Raw genomic sequence first — 13,705 nt, 5'->3', positions numbered from 1 at the left:
TTAAGCTCAGAATGGCTAAAAACGTCTTCTAAAAGCCAGAAAAAGCCAAAAAAGAAAATGATCCAAAATTATGCTCAGAATGGCTAAAATCCCCTTTTAAAGAGCAGAAAAGGCCAAAAAAGAAAATAATCCCTAATTAGGCTTAGAATGGCTAAAAACGCCTTCTAAAGGCCAGAAAAAGCCAAAATAGAAAATGATTCCAAATTAAATTCCAAGGTATTTTCAATTTTTTTACACTGGTTGAAATATTTGCGATATTTTTTGATATTTTGTTATTCAGTTGGTTTTGGCATATAACTTGTTTTGGTTTTAATTTTTTTTTTTCGATATTTTTCTTATCCTTTTTGTCTTTGGTTTATAAATTTGAATGAATGAAAGAATATAGCTTTTCAATCGTTAAAATAATTAAAGTTCTCTCATAGGTAAACCTAGAAGCGACGAACACGGCAAGCAATTTCTCTGCGGTCTTTTGAAGTTGTCCCGAGCTCGCCTGGAGCACCAAACTTCACAAATATAGTTAGAAAGCTATAATCTTTGATATTTTTTAGTTGAAGCTGTGAGGCAAAACCTGTGTTGACCAGTGTACTCTTCTCTATGTAGCGTTCATTTTGAGTTTACAGCTGAGATAGAAATGGTCATACTGCGTGCATAGTTTGTTAAAGAAAATCTCTCACAAAAAGATTCCAACACTAAGCATCTAATATTTCAGGACGAAAGTTGTCCAGTATAATGGCGAAGATTATACTGCTACAAAGATAGCCCCGGCACAATTACTGACTTTTGCGAAAGGGATTAGGTAGCAGTGCTAATGAAGTAATAAAGCGCTGGCAAACGACCAACTCTTCGACTAGCAGTAGGAACTGAAATCCTGGCATGACAAAGCAGCAGGGTAAAAGTGATGACGATGGGTATTTACGGATACATGTGCTGGAATACGGGTATAAGCCCTGGGACGTGTCATAAGTCCTGTTCGGAATGATGCTCGTTCCACAATCGATTTGTACATGTGAATGGATTGAACTTATCCGTTGCGTTGGCACATACTTCATGGCCGAGTAATCTGTCTGTGCTTTGCTGGCAGTTCATTTGTGCGATGAAAGCTATTAGGTACTGAGAGCTACCGTGAAAGGGTCTGATTTATGCTGAATTTATTGTTTAACTACAGATAGGATGAAAGAAATTTATTGGGAAAAAAAATTTCCTTTGCAAAAGTTACGTCTGGAGATTTGGATATTATCAACCAGTGACTTCCGAAGCTGGGGTTAGATTAGAATGAATGCGTTCTATTTTGGAGGTGATATATGTACTATAAACGCAATTGCAACCATGCAAAATAACATAAAATCAATAAGTATACACACTCGAACGCTTGATACTATAGAAGAGATTGTTACAAAAAGTTTGGTTGTCCTGTGACGACCAACGACTCACAGACTGCAGGTTTTTTCCTTTTTTTCACAAAACATTTCTAGTTGTAAAAATCCACATTCATAATTCCAGTAACCTATAATTATAACATAAATAAAAAAAAAAAAAAAAATTGAATCCTTGCGGTTCCAACATCAGCGGGGGTGCGGAGTCAGCAGGTTGTGGGCGTGTGGTGCTTCGAGTTTCATCTGGGCGGTCGGTTTCATTCAGTTCATTGCCTCCAAACGTCGCCGAGTGAATGGAGCTACTTTTTGTCATAGAATATCGATTGGACTGAATGTCTGAAGAAGTTATTATTGAAACTTTCCTGCACGCTTTGAGGCAGCAAATGAGCTGGACTTATTGTACTGTCTCTATACTGGTCCGGAAAAAGCAACCTTCAGGATTATCTTCCAGTCCAATTGGTGCGTTGAATGCTAGTCGGGGCGCCACCAATGCTTTTGAATCGAATACAATATTAATAAGTGACTTTATCGGAAACGAAATTGGACGCCCACGTCCCCCGGATTTGCTCTTGTGCAGTTGGTACCTGTCATGGTGGCGTGAAAACTCTCCGCGAGCCCGTTCCGTTCATGCCAGGAACGATTTGTCTCTAGTACGAATCGTGAGGACCGTAAAGCATCGTTTCGGGCAGCCGACCACATCATTTGGCGGTCTTTGGCATTTTAGAGCACTGTCAGGCATTCAGATTACATGTCGTCCTCCCCCGTTCGTGATTTGAATATGGTCGGCGCCATTCACGATAGCGAGCGGCGACCGTGGCCGCCCACATGCGATTTGCAACTATTTTCTGCCAGCCAGCACATAAGTGGTGTATGTACGAGTAACGAAGCGTCATTCATTCATGCTTCGGGAGAATAGCGATAATAGTGCGAAAGACTTTCACGGAGGATGCATGACAGTTGCAATATTCAAGTACCGAGGAATGTTCCGTCTCTGACGTGCAGGTATTTTTTTTTTGTTCAATGTTTTGAGCACTTGAGGATTTCTATGGTGTCTGCTATTTTTGATATGCCGGTTGCGACTACGGTATGCCTTCCGCGAATAGTAGAGAAAAAAGCTTGTTTGTTTTTCGATTAAAAATTATGTTGGTTTCATTTAAGAATAAATGCAACTTGTTTTATTTTATACTCTGATGTACTATAACATTAACTAATCGCTGTTAAAATGCGTAAAAAGTGAAAGCAATCCATCAATGGACTGGGTACTTAAGGCACACAGGGAAAGTTTCAAGTTTCACTCCAGCTCCATTCTTTTTAAAGCTCGGATTATCATTATCCGACAAAGGCAGCGTAACTAAACTTGGCAGTAGAATGTGAAATGAGGTATGAGGGGTGGATTTTCAATGGAATGAAGTAGAAAATCGAAGATAAAGAACTTCGTTTCAAAGTTCGGTCCAACGCTAAAATAAACCAAGGATTAAGCCTTAAAAGATTGAACATTGTACTTTATTGAGGTACGTAACTGAGGCCATAGACTACGGAACATTTGTTATGAATTTGCAACATATAGAAACCTATAAATATTATATCCACTACGGTCATTGGTAGTTTCTGTAGATCAGCGGTTCTCAACCTTTTTTTGTTTGTTTCTGAATCAATTGTACCCCATTGTAGTGGTAGATCATGTTGTGGTGGTCTAGTTCAGGAGTCAAATTCAAGAGCAAGATTGTCCACCATTACCGATTTTTATTTCGCGTACCCCCTGAAGGCTCTCACGAGCCTCTTTCTTTTTCCACTCTTTCCACGAAAATTCCGGTGGGGTTCTCTTCGCTTCGTTGTCGCAGTGACAAAAGTAGGAAGCAAACCGGATTGTGGCAAGTTGTCAGAACATTACACTTCACTTACCTTGTTGGTGTGTTGCTTCCTGTCTAAGGATTTTATTCGGGTCTCATCATCTGGAAATTTCAAAATGAGAAAAAGAAGGAAAGAGGCAAATGTTAGCGCTTTCTGTGGTCACAATGGAATCGTTAAATGTATTCGATACTGTCCTCTGAGGCTCTCGCATTCATACTGTTCATCGATAATGTTATTATTATAATCACGTTTTGTACTCATTTATTTTATTTCAGCATTAAGAGTTTCTGAAGAGACGGAAATAACAAGAAGAGGGGAATAGTCAAGAACATAGCACTGAGACACACAGTGTCGCCAAGCTGCTTTTTTCTAACCAGAACGACACGAGTGCTCCCTATATCGAGCAAGTAAATTTCTGAATCAAACCGATAAAAAAACTTTGACAATGTGGTCACTTAATTACTAGTCTGGTAGTCTTTATCATAGTTGATGATGTTCAAACAATAAATTCAATGAATATCCGTCGTGTTGGTTTTTGAATTGAATTGTTAATATTTCCAAGAGAATGATTTGAATTAAAATACAGTGATTTTGATAATTTTCAAATAATAATTTACGGAAGGGAGTGAAGCTTTTAAGTAACAAACAAATGTGGTCGTAACATTTTGATGTGTGTCATCGAACTGGTCATCAAAAGTTTGCGCTGTGCGTATGGTGGGACTAGCTAACCGAAGCTGACCACTACGGACGTGAATTGATGCGTTTGAACTGGCAATTGAAGTAAAAATGTTCGCAATTCGAGCATCGACACGAAAAAGTGATTTTGTTGCGCGATAATGCCAGGCCACATGTTGCAAGAGTCATGATAACTAATTCAGACACACAGAAATGGGATGTTTTGTCCTACCGACCATAATCACCAGGTCCTCATCTGATTTTCATTTGTTCCAGTACATGGAGCAAGGTTTGTCAGAGCAATATTTCGGCAACTTCGAAAATACCAAATATGAAATTGATTAATATATTAAATCTGAGGACGTCTTTCGAAGTAGTAAAATAATATGGAATAATAACACTGGTCAACACAGGTGCACTCCAAAAGCTCAAACCGGAAAAAATGAAAGATTATAGCTATTAAACCTTTCCAGTGAATGTTGGTGTCCCTAGCCATTACCGTTTTTTCAGAGATTTAAATGAGTTTCCTCGTAAACATAACGTTAAAGCGACGAACCCGACGATCAATTTCTATCCGACACTCTCACGTAAGTTGACGTGTTTTGGTAATGGCTAGGGACACTATAACCTTTCATTTTTTTCGGTTAATCTATAATCTTTCATTATTTCCGGTTTGAGCTTTTGGAGTGCACCTGTGTGAACCAGTGTTGTAATTCCATATTATTTTTGAAAAAAAATTTTTTTTTTTGAATCCATTTATTTATATTTTGTCGGCCAATAGAATTTAAGGGTTATTAGTTTTTATGATAAACTATCTAGCATTATAAAAATATGCCGCTAAAAATAGAGGGAAACACTCTCAGGAATCAGTTTTCCTTTGATAATCAGCAGGCTTAAATATATTTTTATTAATTTTGGTTGAAACCACTATGTATTGAAAAGCTAAAATCATTAACTTCTTAATTAACAACTTTTTGTAACAGCTCCTGTGGTCTGAAAGCCTAAAAAAAAACGAACGTAGACGGCGCACGCTATTTCCAAAGCTGCAGAAACGTGATCGAAATTATTTTGACCCAGAAAAATTGATTATAGAACCATAGTATCTTCAGCAAAGTTGTTCCATTAATTATTCTCCGATTTTATATTATTTAACAACAACATTTACATCGGTTCATTTGCTCAGTTATGTGAATTGTTCCAGACTGCTTTTCGACAGATTTCTTGGTTTGAAAATTTGATACCTAATATTTTTGGAGGCAGTAAGACATTCGGGAATTTGCGATATCCAAGTGTTTTGAAGTAGAATACTTCTCTCAGGAAGTTCGGCTATATAGGGATGTGAAATGAAAATCTAAAACCAAAAGAAGTGAAAAATATGTCCAATTTCAAATGCTAATAAATCGGTGAGTATTCGATGGATTTCCTTCGTTCTTGCAGCAATAGATTGGAAAATCTTCTAAGATTCTTTCCAAAATAAGATAATTGTAATTTTATTATTCACACTATTGTACTATTGAAAATAGTCAAGCCTTGTCAAAACGAAAAATTCGACCTTTGATTGGTCGTTATATGCTTGCTTCCCAAACACGGTCGACAGGATCATATCCCTTGCAATTGAAAACATGCTATTTGGCTCATATAAGAGCCTGTTTCAGCCGGAGCCGCTCATAATAGTTCTAGACAGAGACAACAGCAGTCGTCCTTCGTTAGCAGCAGCACTAGCCCTGTGGTTGGTCACCACGTCTCAGGAGCAGCGCGGTTTTTCTCAGCGTGTGTCGCCAGACAGCCATTATTCCCCCCGTGATGGGGCAGCATGAAGATTGCCATCAGGAAATCCAATTTTGAACATCAAAATGCCTTTTTCAAGGCAAATAAACAAGTCATTGAAAGTTAATAATTTTTGTCAACGGAAGCAAGCATTCTGTGTTGCATTCTAGCAGTTTAAATCTGTCGCACCCGTCGAATTTACTGAATGTAAAATAGCTTCCACAGTGCATGTTGTCCGTGTATCTTAATTCCCCCAATGTAAGGGCAGCTCAAAAGTTGTAATCAGTAACCGATTTTGTACCGCAAAATGCTTTTTTCAAGGCAAATAAAAAAATAATTGAAGGTTTATAATTTTCTGGCATCAACACAAGCAGACATTCTGTGCGGGATGCAATCAAATTCTGTTGTAGTTGTCTAATTTTCACTTTATTTAGTGAACTCCCCACTGTAGGGGCAGCGCAAAGGCTGCGATCAGCATGACGAAGTTTGAATAACAAACGGTTAACGTTTATTCACTAAAAATTCATCCAATTCAAAACAAGTTTTTGTCTGAGTACAATAATTTGCACAAAAAAACATTAAAAATTTTACCGCATTATCAGACGCGTTTCTCCAGTCATGCCTCGTGAACGTGAAGGTTCCTTATCGCAGACATAGATTTCGTGCTCCAGCACGTTACAACACGTGGAAATTGCCATTTGAAGTAGAATACTTCTCTCAGAAAGTTCGGCTACATAGGGATGTGAAATGAAAATCTAAAACTGAAAAAGTGAGAAAAATGTCCAATTTCAAATGCTAATAAATCGGATAGTTTTCGATGGATTTCCTTCGTTTTTGCAGCAATCGATTAGAAAATCTTCTAAGATTCCTACCAGATGCATGAAATTGCAGTTTTATTATTCGAACTATTGTACTATTGAAAATCCCTAAGCCTTGTCAAAACACAAAATTCGACCTCTGATTGGTCGTTATACCGCGCTTTCCCAAGCACGGTCGGCAGAGTTATGGACCTAGTAAATTGGAATGCATCATTTGGCCTATATAAGAACTTCATCAGATAATAAACAGACATTTCATCGGATATTAAATTGAACAACAGAAATTTGAAGAACGAAAATGAATATTTGAAGAGTTAATATTTTCTCGTTTTGCGCTATAATCCAAAGTTAATTATCTTCATCTACATGCATACTCTGACTATTATTACGTGTTACGTGCGTCGCTTAGTGTTTGGCTACGGTTATGCAGAACGCAAATAACGGCGCTATGCGATTCGGCAAGACGAAATGTGTTGAAATGTATAGCTCTACTTCGCCTTAAAAAGAGCTGTACATTTCACCACGGTAAGGCGAATTGCATCGCGCCGTCATTTGCATTCTGCATAACCGTAGCCTTTATTCCGTTTCCGTGTAATGATGTTGTATTAAATGTGCATATTACAATTCGGCAGCACTTCAACTTCTCATTTGCACAAAATTTTAAAATATTCAATAAACTTCATTCAAAATATCAAACAAAAACAACGTTTATTTACTAGAAAAAAATGACTGACACGCAAGCAGCCGAGTTATCTTTCTTGTAAAAGTATTCTACTTCAACCTTGCGGTCGTGGCTTTGCATACAACCTTCCTGTGATTTTTACTCTCTCTTTTTTTGTCTTTCAATCTCTTTCTCCTGTTTTACGCTCTCTTTTTTCTCGCTTATTCCTCTAACTCTATTCTACCACTCTCTATATTTTCTCTTTTTTTCTGTTTACTCGCTTTCAATCTCGTTTTTTTTCTTTATTTTAACGTAGAGTTACGTCATACGACAACATACATAGGGGTACAAATTGGAAAACCGAAAACATCGAGAATGTCACGAAAATTGGACACTTATTCAAATGCTTTAAACCCAGTCAGTTTCCAACAAATTCCCTTTGATCTTTGCAAACAAAGTCGATTTCAATATGCAAAACGGAGAAAGGTAAAATTCGTTTCTTACATTCAGGTATATGCATCCTAAAATTTCGATAACCTTTTTACAGCTTTGGCGGCGGTGTACTGTTTCACAAAGATTTGTTTCAAAATTTACAAAAAAACCTGAGTGATAAGCTGATGTCTCTTCGGAGTGCAAATCAAAGACATGCTCCGAAGATAGTAAAAAAGAGATTTTAACTTGTCTATAATTTTTTGTGGATATGATAGAGGTAATTTTAAATGCTAATTTTCCAATTCCGTTTCTCTTGGAACTTTGAATTTCTAGTTGTGCCAGTGCCACAAGAAACCCACAATAAGGAAAGTATGTTACAATCTAGTCTTTGCTTTGTAAGAGACCGAGTATACCTCTGCAGTCCTACACAGACCACGTAAACGAGTTTTTGTTAGTGAGGTGGGTTTTTGATCAGGATTTTCTATGATAAGTGATATGACCATGATTTAATTGGATTAATGTAACAATATAGATATGATCACGTAAATATAATGTGAGATTAATGAAAATTAATTACAAATTACAATAAGAAGTATTAGGGCATGTAAAGAAGATCTCGGTTGGCTGCCTTCCATAGCTGAAATATTCAAATTTTTAACGCTGTTATGTTATGTTGTGCCAAAACAAAATAGATGAACGGCATATCAATTCACGATATATCAACGATTGTTATTGTGCTACTTTCTGCGGTTGGAAACATGAATTGAAATAAGTTATTACAACAGCAATTTAGCGCTTGCACAGACGTGTCGCCTCTTTCTACAACCATTCACCGCACAAAGCCATCCAAACAGATCATCCACATGTTTACGCATCTACCACAACCACGAACGTTTTCGGCGAAAGAGCGAAACAGAAACGACTCTACACGGCTATTTTACGAGACGTTTCAGAATTCAATTTTATGAATTAAATTTCAACAGAAAACATGGAACTGCTGGTGCGTTACACGAAGGAAAAATAAACGTCAGAAAATACCGTCTATCCTACCCTACCAGTGTGTGATATACTGCCGTGAGATAACATAGTGACGTAAATGCCATTTTTTCGAATATTAAGTTTTTATGCCAATTTGTTCGTTATTCGAAGACCCATCTTTTAGTATCTTTTTTTAGTTGTTACTTATTCGTATGTTGTGAAAAATCAAGAAAACAAAATGACGGATGCACCATTTCAATACAAAAGTAACAAGTAACCCGTTCCTTTTTGGGCCGTATTGAAAAACTGATCAAATGGATGTACGTCACAATAATGTCATATCACGGCACGGCAGTTTAGAACATATAGACGTTTGCCAGTTTATGTACGGAGAATGTCAAGCAAACACATAGGGAATGTATGATGAAGATAAAAAGAAAAAGAAAACAGCAAGAAAAAACCCAATGTTGCATGCCACACACGCGATATTTTTCTGCCCTTTCAGTGCGGCGTAAGATAGGGCGTCGAAATTTTTTTACTGGGTAGGAGCTAATAAATTCAACACATAAAAAAATCGAAACAATAATTTGCACTGAATCCATTGAAATTGTTGCAAATTCGAGTGCCTTTACTTGTTTTAAATTGTTTAAAACTAAAATAATGAAAACATAGCAAGTATTTCATTCTATCAGGTTGCTTTACACTGAAAAAATAATATACCTTAGTTTTAGTTTGCATTTTAATTTTTTTTATTTTTAAGAATAAATTTTTTTCCTTAAATATGCTCAAGTTGCGATGCATGAATGAAATGTAGCCAACAATGTTGTCTTTCACCAAAAAAATTTTTAGCCAATTCGGAGATGATCTTTTTTTTTAAATCGATGTTTTGTGTTTAAATTGCCTTTTTTAAGTGAAGGACTTGATATATAATTTTTTCCATATTTTTTATGAAAATTCAGACAATTTCTTAAAAGTTACTTAAGAAACACTTTTTTGTATAGACTGTTCCGAAAATTATAAATACATCTTCTTTCTTGAATAAAACAAAAAACACAGGATTTTCCGGGTCATTCTATTCTGAAATATAGATAATTAGTGTTTTCTTTCCAGTTTCAATTCAAGTTGGGATTATTTTTCGTAGGATACGCGAGTTCTCTAACTTTTCTCTCAACACTACTCATAAGCTTTTGCACAGTGTGTTCTCCGACCATTTTTACCACTTCAAGCCAATCTTTTTCGAATTTTTCAACATTGTCCGCTGGTTTGACATATTTCCTCAGTTTTGCCTTGGTTAAAGCCCAAAAAGTTTCAATAGGGCGAATTTCAGGGCAGTTTGGAGGATTCATCTCCTTTGGGACACATGTGACATTATTTGTTTTCTACCACCCTAGTGCATCCTTAGAGTAATGGCAGGAAGCAAGATCGGGCCAAAAGATTGGAGGATTGTTATGCTGCTTAACCATGGGTAACAACCTTTTCTGCAAACACTCTTTCACGTAAATTTTACCATTCATTGTGTCATTCGTAATGAATGGACGAGATATTTCCCCACATTCACAAATGGCCTGCCAAACCATTACCTTCTTGCCGAATTTTCGTAAATGGTGTAAATGGCTTTCACTGGTCCAGGGACATCCTTTCCCTTCGGTGATGTATAAAATTGCGGTCCTGGCAGAGTCTTATAGTCCAGTTTTATGTAGGTTTCGTCATCCATGATAACACACCCCATTTTTTTGGTCAGAAGTTTGTCATAAAGCTTCCGAGCTCTCGGTTTCACAGATTCAGCTTGTTTTGGATTTCGTTTTGGCTGCTTCTGCTTCCGACGGGTCTGCAGACTGATACTGAAGGATGCCGCTTGTAGTATTCCTTAACCTTTTTGTCCATTGTGGGATCAACAGGCCCAGGTTTTCTACCACGTCTTGGGGCAGCAGTAAATGTGCACTCTTCACAATACTTCCGCAATGCGGTTTGAACTGCTCCGACACTTATACCTTCTTCTCTGGCTAATTTTCTTATAGAAAGAGCACTCACGATGCCCCATTTGTGCACAGTTCGCTTTCTTTGCTCGGGAGAAAGGCCACGCACTTTCAAAATTTCGCACTAAATGTTAGAAAAAATGACAGCATCTGTTTCTTTTGGATGTAAACAACAGGACGCAGCCAACGTTTGGTTGAATGCTGCACGTTATTTGAAATGACGGTTGATCGTAAGTGTATTTATAATTATCGGAACGGTCTATAGAATTTACCGTTTTTGAATTAGGCCGTTACAAATTTTATTTTCTTCAAAAACCTTGAATATTGGAAGGGGAAGAAAAAAAATCTCAAACCGTTTTGCTCATTTCGATAGTTTTCCGACAGCATAAATGCTTAATTTAGCAACAAACAAGTCAGGTGACAGCGAGAGTTCGCGAAAGGCAAGCGAAATAAATACTAATAATAATAAAGTGTTATTTTTCAACATTTATTTGAGTGCAAGTTACAATCGTCATAACTTGCACACAATCTTTGATCAAAGATATTTCTTTTTTTTTTCGTCTCGGTGTTATTTATTTTTTGCCACCCCCTTTGCTAACTTTGATAACCTTGGACATAAACAGAATTCGAAATTTGTATCAACCTTATATTGATTTACAAAAAATCGGCAAAAAAAGTTTCGCCCTTTTCAGAAGACAGTCTAGAATAATTTTGGAAAAAGTAAGTATGCAGAGATGCTTAATTAGGTGATGTCTTCACATCCAAAAAGTTTCAACCAATTTGGAGAGAGTGCTGCCAATCCTTGAGACGATTTGGGATGATATCCGTCAGAAGAGACTTGCACGCATCTTCCAGAGCTACTTGATCACGGAGCGGATGAAAGAACAACGGATTCTTTCAAATTGCTTGAAAAATAAAAATAAGAGATAATTCTTTTCTTCGACAAAAAGCTGTTCAGCATCGAAGCTGCACAGACCGGTTCATTTCATCGAAGAAAGTAGAGGATGTTCCTGAGAAAACAAACGTCCAGACGTTTGGCTTGGTACAGTCAAATGGAGCGCCGTGTCATACGTCTAATCGAACACAGCACTGGCTGATGGAAAATTTGAAGTTTTAGCCGAAAGACTTGTGACCACCCTAACAGCCCAGACCTAAACCCACTGGATTATTCGATTTGGGTGTACATTGAAGCAAGAGCCTGTATAAGATCTCACCTTATTGTGAACACCCTAAAGTCTAACATAGCGCGCACATGGCGGTCAAAGCCGGAGGACTCCGTTCAAAAGACGTGTTCTAGCTTCGGGGATACTATCGAGCCCCATTAAAATTACTGTAAACGGCGATGAGCTTGACATAGTCGACGAATTTGTGTATTTGGGGTCACTAGTGACCACCGATAACAACACCAGCACAGAGATCCTTATGTCCTACACGGTAAAAAATCAACATCTTGATATGTACACAATTGTACAATGTAATAAACTAATTCTCGAAAAGCAAAAACATAATTACTATTGATATATGGCGTATATGTAAAAACATCTAAACAATTCAACTGTTGCAGAGGAAAAACCACTACTTTTGCGATTTGTTTCTGCCCTGTTTTAGCAGCTCAGCGATTCGTCTAAAGGATTTTTTCGTATTTAACTTGTGCTGAAAGCTGTTGAATAATTTCTCGATTGTTATCTTCGAGTGAGCTGGGTATATGTCAGAGACACTGAAACGGAACAGATGAGATGGATGAGCATCTCAGTCACTCTATCGTTTCACTCCGTTGTCTGCCTGGCCAAGCCATGCATGGTAATGGTACTAGACGCAGAAAATTCTAGCGTGTCCCAGAGCGGCATGCTCGAGTGTGAAAAAGGATGCTCTAAAACTCCGGTGTGTACCTAAATGGATCTTGCGGTGTCCGCTTGGATTGGCGATGGCGGGCGGTGGGAACAGTAGCGAGCATGTGCCTTGCCGTTTTCCATACTTGCTGGTGCTATGTGTGATGATAGAACAGAAGTAGTTTGTCATCCAAAAGGGAAGTGAGCGGGATAAATTACAATTGCTTCGTATCTCGTTGTTGCTGTATCCGGAAAGTAACTTGGAAGCGTACCGAATGGTACTGAAAATGACGTTGTTAGGTGGAAAAGGCTTAGATAAGACTGCCGGCGTTATGTTACTAACCAAGAAGGGAAATGTTTTCCTTATGAACTGGTCCCGTCCTTGTGGGGGTGATTTTGATGATGATAATGATGATGGGGATGATGATGAGCAGGAGGAGAAGAACAGGAAGTAAGACAACGAGGAGTCAAAGGCAAACAGTTATCCCTACTTTAAGTTAATGATTTGGGTTGGAAAACTTAATTTGATTACTGTTGGGATCGCCGTTAGCAAGCTGGACCGATGTCATCTTTTTAATTGGCGTTAGAGCCACTGATTTAAAGGGTCGAGATTGCTCGAAATTAAATCCGACGATTTGATGCGTTTCCTCATTTAACGAGATCAGACAATGATCATTGTTATGAGTAAATAAATGAACTTGGAAATGGAGTAGCAAAATGGAACTATTTATTAATGGAGTTTGGCTCGGCAGATATCAAAACATCAACATTAATGGAGCCCACGTTTAATTTTTCTTGTCGTCTTTTTCTAATTATATTTTTATAAGTGAAATGATTAATGAGTTTTTTCAAGCATGTGTAACCAGTGTTCCACTGGGACGTAATTTAGGATTGTTATTTTTCTTAATCTACTCCATTTCCATGCTTGTTTTGTAATTCCGCCTTACTATATGCGGACAATTTGAAAATATTCTATGCTACGTGATACTTTAAGACCGTTTGCAAGTTTTTTGAACATTACTATTCATTAATATCTGATGCGACAAAAATAAGACGCAATTGAAAATGGCAAACCGACTCGAAAAAGGTCGATTCTGATATCTTCCCATATGCTGCTATGAAATGCCTTCGCAGTGCTAATCTCAAGCAGTCAACCAACACAAGAGCAGCATACGTTGGCATACGTCGAATCCACCAAACCAGGGACCCAAAACTTTTAGAGCTGGTAGTTAGCCGGGGGTAGCAAATATTTGAACACGAAGAATGTGTACAATTTGTGATTTACTGAGGTTTACTCTAAGACTGCCCCAAACGTTGTGCTGCTCGCTAGAGCGAAAGAAACGTC

General features: G+C 37.7%; 1 protein-coding gene across 1 annotated transcript in view; it reads right to left on the bottom strand.

Annotated features, from left to right (window-relative positions):
• LOC129721216 (uncharacterized) overlaps window positions 1–13,705 on the bottom strand; it is a 204,991-nt gene that overhangs the window by 32,881 nt on the left and 158,405 nt on the right. Inside the window, exon 2 of the mRNA XM_055673525.1 lies at window positions 3,276–3,325. Within this exon, the coding sequence (XP_055529500.1) occupies window positions 3,276–3,325 (50 nt within the window). The remainder of the gene's footprint in view (window positions 1–3,275; window positions 3,326–13,705) is intronic.

Source organism: Wyeomyia smithii, chromosome 1, assembly GCF_029784165.1.
Source record: "Wyeomyia smithii strain HCP4-BCI-WySm-NY-G18 chromosome 1, ASM2978416v1, whole genome shotgun sequence".
Classification (NCBI taxonomy): domain Eukaryota; kingdom Metazoa; phylum Arthropoda; class Insecta; order Diptera; family Culicidae; genus Wyeomyia; species Wyeomyia smithii.
Note: the sequence above shows the minus strand (reverse complement) of the source record. Positions and strands in the feature narration are given on the sequence as shown.